This window comes from Ornithorhynchus anatinus, chromosome 17 (genome assembly GCF_004115215.2).
Source record: "Ornithorhynchus anatinus isolate Pmale09 chromosome 17, mOrnAna1.pri.v4, whole genome shotgun sequence".
Taxonomy (NCBI): Eukaryota; Metazoa; Chordata; class Mammalia; order Monotremata; family Ornithorhynchidae; genus Ornithorhynchus; species Ornithorhynchus anatinus.
This window is the reverse complement of record NC_041744.1, coordinates 16,799,152-16,806,311: the sequence shown is the minus strand read 5'-3', so window position 1 is coordinate 16,806,311 and position 7,160 is coordinate 16,799,152. Positions and strand designations below refer to the sequence as shown.

The following is a 7,160-nucleotide window of genomic DNA, read 5'->3' as shown; positions in this document are numbered from 1 at the left end:
TGTTACGAAAAGCAAATCACAATTAATTGGTTGGGGATTTATCTTCTTTAGGGGACAGTGCAGCTTCATCTCCTCTTCCTCCATCCAAGACCCAAGGGCACTTAAGATTGCTGTTGCCCTCTAGTTTGTAAGATTCTCGTGAGCAGGGATCATGTCTACCCCTTCTATTGCATTATATTCTTCCAAGAGCTTAGAACAGTACTCTGTAACCACTAAGTGCTCAATAAATACCATTAATTGGTTGATTACTGGTGAAAGGAAGGCACTGGAATCTGTCAAGTGGAGAAGCCAGTTTTAAGGATTCTCTTTCTTGTGAGTGACTCGTGGGTTGCTCTTCAGTCTGCTTTTCAAGTATTCCCGGCAAATGGCTGTCTTCTGCTGTATTCACAGATATAGTTCTTCGCAGTTGTACAGTTTTCTGCGTGTCCTGAAGTTCGTGAACCATACGCTATGCAGTCCCCACCAGGAGATTTCAGCTTAATGTTGAAGCTGTGAAGGGAACAAACAGGTCATTTCCACACATGCTTGTTCCCCGGGAATCATGACATTTAATAGGATGATAAGGAGACGGACATCATCTACCGATGTAAGGATTGTAAAACAGGTGACTGTTGCTTCTTAGATCCTGGTAATGAAATAAGACCAAGAGCTTACAGGAGCTGTGGGGCTGGTTTGGTAGAGGTGAAAGCTTCCTGGTGATCTCAGGCTGTGGCTAGCCCTGAACTATACGTAAAAGTAAATTTCTGCACTGAAAAAGTTCATGCAGATCGATCAATCAATCAATTATATTTACTGAGAGCTTACTGTGTGTAGAACACTGTATTCAGCATTTGGGATAGTACGGTATAACAATATAACTGATGCATTCTCTGCCCACAAAGAGCTTACAGCATAGATGGTGAGACAGACATTAATAAAAATAAAAAAATTACAGATATGTACAAAAGTGTGGTGGGACTGAGAACAGAGGGGTGAATCAGGGAGCTAATAAGGGCAACGCAGAAGGGAGTGGGAGAAAAGGAAATGAAGTCTGAGTAAGGGAAGGCCCCTTGGAGGAGATGAGCCTTCAATATGGCTTTGAAGGTAGGGCGAGTAGGTGGGTAGAGGTTAGAAACCTTTGGGGCTGGACTTCTCTCCTGCTTCAGGGATCGTCACTACTTTTGCAATAATATCCTGCCCAGGGCCATGCTAGGGCCCCAGACACTTTCCTGTCTGAAGATGAAGGTGCTGGGGTCTTTTCACAGTTATTCTCTGGGTTGAGACTCAATGCCCCACTCTGACCCTAATCCTTCCTGATTCCACTCAGCGGGATTCTTCTGGTGCCTAAATCAGTGAGAGGAGGTTGGTACCTATGCTGAAGAACCATTCACCCTTTAAACCATGAATCAATCCACACTGGAGACTGAGAGTCAGTGCTTTTCCCCTGGCCCAAAGTCCCGCCCTGCCCAAGGTGATGGACCTGCAGTGAGAATCGAGATAAAACACATGGCTCCAGAGGACAGATTCAAGGAGAATAAGAGTCATGAAACAGACAGACCTTGCCTAGGAACACAGACACTTACAGTCCAGAGGAGAACAGTGAGCCTTCTGTCCACTGCCAGGACCCAGCATTTTGGGAACGATTGAGTCCGATCCAGTGGTAGAGATAAAGTGAATTGAAGAAATCCTATTTGAAACACAACCAAACCAGAAAATCATGTTGCAGAGAAGCAGCGTGGCTCAGTGGAAAGAGCATGGGTTTTGGAGTCAGAGATCATGGGTTCAAATCCCGGTTCCGCCGCTTGTCAGCTGTGTGACTGTGGGCAAGTCACTTAACTTCTCTGTGCCTCAGTTCCCTCATCTGTAAAATGAGGATTAAGACTGTGAGCCTCACGTGGGACAACCTGATTTCTCTGTATCTACCCAGGACTTAGAACAGTGCTCTGCACATAGTAAGCGCTTAACAAATACCAACCTTATTATTATGTCGCATCCTGAACCTTTTCTGGAGCAGAGACATCATCAATGGGATGTGAGCAGGAGGTTCTGTGACCTGGAAATCACACAACTCGTCAGATATCCTTGGTTCAGTTGAATAGCTGCCTCTTGGGTCTCAGATCACATCACTCTTTTGCTCTGCACATCATTTCCCTTATCAATCATTCAATCATATTAATTGAGCATTAACTGTGTGCAGAGCACCTTGCTAAGTGCTTGGGAGAGTCTAGTAATTGTGGTGTCAAATATTTATTATATACCAAGCACTGCTGTTTGAGTGCTTTCTATGTTATAATTAATAATGATAATTTTGGTATTCAGTGCTTACTATGTGCCAAGCACTATTCTAAGTGCTGGGTAGATACAAGGTAAGCAGGTTGTCCCATGTGGGGCTCACAGTTTTAATCCCCATTTTCCAGATGAGGCAACTGAGGTACAGAGAAATTAAATGATTTGCCCAAAGTCACACAGCTGATAAGTGACAGAGCCTGGATTAGAACCCATGACCTCTGACTCCCAAGCCCAGGCTCTTGCCACGGAGCCACACTGCTTCTTTAGGGAGTGGTGGCAGATACAGTACAATCTAATAATGATAATATTGGTATTTGCTAAATGTTTCTTATGTTCCAGACACTGTACTGCGCACTGGGGTGGACACAAGCAAATTAGATTGGACAGTCCTTGTCCCATATGGGGTCCACAGCCTTAATCCCCTTTTTACAGATGGGGAGACTGAGGCCCAGGGAGGTGAAGTGACTTGCCCAAGGCCACACAGCAGATAAGCGGCAGAGCTAGGATTAGAGCCCCTGACCTTCTGACTCCCAGGCCAGTGCTCTAACCACTGTGCCAGGCTGCAGACACAGACCAATGGAGCCCAGTCTAAATAGGAGGGATAACAGTTATTAATCCTCGTGTTATAGATGGGCAAACTGGGGTAGAGAGAATCCAAAGCCCCATAACAGACAATTGAAAGAGTCTGGGATTAGAACTCAGGCTTCTAATCCAAATCTGGTGCTCCATGCACTAGGCCATGCTGCTCCTTCAGGGTTCGATTGTGTGCTCTGCTCTTCAGTAATACTGATGATAGAACTGATTTAAAACATACTGAATGTCAAGTAATGAGCTAAATGCTCAGTTAGATGCCAGATAACCAGATTGAGCATATTCTATGTCCCATGTTGGGATCCCAGTCTAAGGGGGAATGAGAACACTTATTCATTCCCCATTTTACAGATGGGGAAACGGAGGCCAGAATCGTTAACTTGGCTCAAAAAAATGGTTTGCTCGAGGCCAGACTGCTGGCAAAGAGCAGAGCTGACACACAAACCCAGTTCTTACTCACGCTGCTCTTTCCATTAAGTCGTGCTGGAACGCTGGTAACCTGCCAGAATTTGTGCTGTGAGCAATAGTTATTTCTGACACCACAGCCCCCATCACCCTTCCTCCCAGAAAACAGGCTCTAGCACCAGGAAAGAGAAGCCAGGGTGGCAGAAACTGATTCAAGGGTCCCCTCCCAGGGTGATAGTGGTACAATCTCATAGACTCTCCCTCTGGTTCTGGATAAGGTCAGGTGCAGATCATACATAGGAGTCAAAACTACCTTCATTGTCCTGTAGAGAAAGGAAATTGAGTGTTGGGAAAACACATTGTCTTTCCTTGGATCCTTGGGTCTTGCAGGATATTGATCCCCATCAATCCTCACCATCAGCATCATAAGCGTCACTGACATCATCGACACCATTATGATTTTCATCATCATCACCACTACCATCATCATTTCCCATTTACTTGTTCCCTTGTATGCAGTTTTTCGGAGAGATTCACAAATTTGGATCATTTATATAAAGGGAAACGCCTTGCTTTTCTCCCCCTCCCTTACAAATCAGTCGATCAGTTGAACAAGGGACACTGTGCTATCCAGGTAAGATGATTCGATGATATTCATTTCCATATTCCTGACTCCTGTAAGAATTTTGCTTTTAGGGGGTCCCCTCCTATTTCTCGGGAAATTCTCCCACTGCTTCTTCTCCTCTCTGACCTTGCAGGCCTGTACAAAAGAGACAGCAACGTTGGAATGAAGAACCTACCAAATCTTCCTTGCTGTCCATCTTCACGAGACTGGAGTTCAGAGAAAAGCAGGCCTTGTGGCTGTCTTGCCAAGTTTTATTTTCTACAGAAGCAAAATAACAGGTATTCCTATAGTTCATCCAATTGACTGGACATGGACCACAGTGACATTCTAGAGAAAGAAAACAGGTGAGTAGGTTGAAGGGAATTTATTTTTCCTCCGTTCGGAAGAATCTCTGTGGAATCTTGGAATTCTTTTTTTCAAAGGTAAATGTGAAATTTACTAATGTTCTGAATAAAATGTATTTATTTTTCAATCAGTTGTACCCCCCTTTCTTTTCCCTCCTTTGATTTACTTCTTCTCTCCCCACTACCTCTAATCCTTTCTTATCTTTTGCTTCCATAACTGCTTCTGTTTTTTCCCCTATACTTTGGGAATTGTGGGAAATTAATAGTACAAATCACAGATTATATCCTTCCAAAGTAATTATCTAAATCTACTGAATGGCGATAGGATCGATCAATCAGTCAATCAATGGTATTTACTGAGCACTTATTATGAGTAGAACACTGTAGAGCATGAATGGGAGTCAGAGGTCACGGGTTTGAATCCTGACTCTGCCACGTGTCAGCTGTGTGACTGTGGGCAAGTCACGTAACTTCTCTGCGCCTCAGCTCCCTCATCTGTAAAATGGGGATTAACCTGTGAGCCTCACGTGGGACAACCTAATTACCCTATATCTACCCCAGTGCTTAGGACAGTGCTCTGCACATAGTAAGCGCTTAACAAATACCAACTTTATTATTATTATTATTATTGAAAGAGGGGTTTTTAGAGGGTGCTGTTGAAACTGGACCTAGATGTTCCTCTTCAGGCTTCTATACCTCTAACTTGGAATAGAGACTGAGTCCTTACTGACAGCATCTCTAACCCATTGAAATACCACCAGAAAGACCAGCTTCCTCAAGGATAAATCCTTTCGTGACAATTTTCTTCTGGATCCAGGAGCACGAGTAAGGTTCTATTTCCAGCCTTGTCTGTGATCCATATTCAAAGCCACATCCAACCAGCTTCCCTGGCCTTGAAACCCTATTAAAGGTTTTGACAGGAAATGTCTGTGAGGGAGACCTCTCTAAGGAAACCTCCTAAGAGCATTCCTTTAATCAAATGATCCATCAGTAGAATTTCTTGAGCACTTAAGGTGCCTATAAAGAAAGAATTAACAGCATTGATTTGTGGTTACATTGTCTTCAGTTTCCTCTTTCCTTAGAATTAGCTCATCCTCCTCCTTTCATCCTCCGTTTTGATCTCTCCCTTCCCTTTCAGAACCCTGCTGAGATTTTTAATTGTCACTTTCCTCAATCAATCAATCAATCATTATCTACTGATTGCTCACTGTGTGCAAAGCCCTGTACTAAGAGCTTAGGAGAGTACAGTATAACAATTTAACAGTCCCATTCCCTGGGAATTAAATACCTCTTCTCCCTCCTACTTAGAATATGAACCCCAACTGGGACCTGATTATCTTGAATCGACTTCAATACTTAGTACAGTGTTTGACACATAGTATGCGCTTCACAAATACCACATTACTATTACGTGTCCCCATGCAAAGCAATGAAACCTGTACTAAAATGATGAAAAGTAATTCCAAAGAAGATTTCACGTACCATTCGGAGATGTTGTGTTGGAATGGGATGAGGAAGTATTGTTCGGTTCTTGGTCGGACAGTGCTAGAGGTAAAGAGAGGAATAACAGAGAGGTCACAGTTCTGACAATAGTGAACCTGGTAGGAACTCTTTGAGAATAAAGGAAAAATCAAATAGTCACAAGCAAATATTGCCCTCTAGCCTAAAGACTGGGCCATCCTCTGTCCCAGACTGATTTATTCAAGCCAAATTTGAGTTTGGGCAGAGTTGATTTCAACCCAGCAGACAAGGAATCCACTTCCAGACCAAGCAAATGCACTTCTTATCTCTTGCCTCACCCCACTTCAGATATCTTTAACTTTTATGAATATTTATACCCCTCCCCTGAATTTTGAAAAGTTGTTCATTCAATTCTGCATACAAACATTGTTCTTGACTACTGTATTTGCAAATATTTTTATATCTATCTCCCCTCTTATAGTTGTTAGAGTATAAGGGAAGCAGTGTGGCCCAGTGGATAAAGCACAGCCCTGGGAGTCAGAAGGACCTGGGTTCTAATCCCATTCCACCACTTGTCTGCTATGTAACCTTGGGTAAGGCACTTCACTTCTCTGTGCCTCAGTAACCTGATCTGTAAAATGGGGATTGAGACTGTGAGTCCTATCTGGGGTATGGACTGTGTCCAACCCTATTTGCTTATATCCAACCCGGCACATAATACAGTGCCTGGCATGTAGTAAGTGCTTCTCAGCTACCATTTACTTATAGTGAAGGGACATGTCACTTTTTTGTTTTTATTGACCAAAGACAATATAATCAATTAATCTGAGTGGGAGTTCAATAAATACTGCATTGCTGCTCTTACTAATATCACCACTATCCGTACAACGGTCTTGAAAATGGGCCAAGTTAAGAACATGCTTTTTGCACTTTCAAAATGTCCCCTTGATCTAGGCCAGTGTGATCCCATTGTGATCCAGTTCCAGCTAAATGACAAACCCATTCAAACTCCACCAACAGGGATGCACACATATTTGTCAACCGAGTCAATCATTTCAATTCACTGGACCATTATCATTAGGGTGATATTTTCTTCAGATACTCACTCTCGAAAGCCAGAGGTGTCACTGTAGCCACCAGCCCAAGACACAGTATCCCCAGTATCTCAGCAACGAGTCTCCATCCGGAGGACTGGGAATCTATCAGAGAGGAACAAGGAGATGCTGAGTGGAAGAACTAGCAGAATCAAATTGAGATGTATGTATCTTTAAATTATATATTATTAATTATTCATATTAATATCTGTCTCCCTCTCTAGAAGGTAAACTCCTTATAGGCAGAAAACATGCCCACTAATTCTGTTGTATTGTACTCTCCCAAACACTTAGCTCAGTGCTCTGCACAGAGTAAGAGTTCAATATGAATCGTGGATTGACTGTTTGAGGTGACCATGTCAAAATGCTTGG

General features: G+C 43.1%; 1 protein-coding gene and 1 long non-coding RNA gene across 3 annotated transcripts; one reads left to right on the top strand and one right to left on the bottom strand.

Moving 5' to 3' along the window:
- Positions 1–280: 280 nt before the first annotated feature.
- Positions 281–3,681, bottom strand: LOC103171361 (NKG2-D type II integral membrane protein-like). 2 transcript variants are annotated; one of them, XM_039914561.1, is made up of 4 exons: positions 3,578–3,674; positions 1,955–2,032; positions 1,563–1,666; positions 281–489 (listed from the first exon to the last, which is right to left on the bottom strand). In XM_039914561.1, exons 1-4 carry the CDS (start codon positions 3,581–3,583, stop codon positions 348–350), a joined length of 330 nt encoding a protein of 109 aa, XP_039770495.1. In that variant the 5' UTR covers positions 3,584–3,674; the 3' UTR covers positions 281–347. The 2 variants fall into 2 exon arrangements, with proteins under 2 accessions (XP_039770495.1, XP_039770496.1); XM_039914562.1 differs by lacking the exon at positions 1,955–2,032 and having other exon boundaries at positions 3,578–3,681.
- Positions 3,682–3,790: 109 nt separating this feature from the next.
- Positions 3,791–6,943, top strand: LOC120638948. The gene is made up of 3 exons (XR_005661000.1): positions 3,791–3,898; positions 4,023–4,233; positions 6,793–6,943. It is a non-coding gene; the product is annotated as an uncharacterized LOC120638948 (long non-coding RNA).
- Positions 6,944–7,160: the final 217 nt, after the last annotated feature.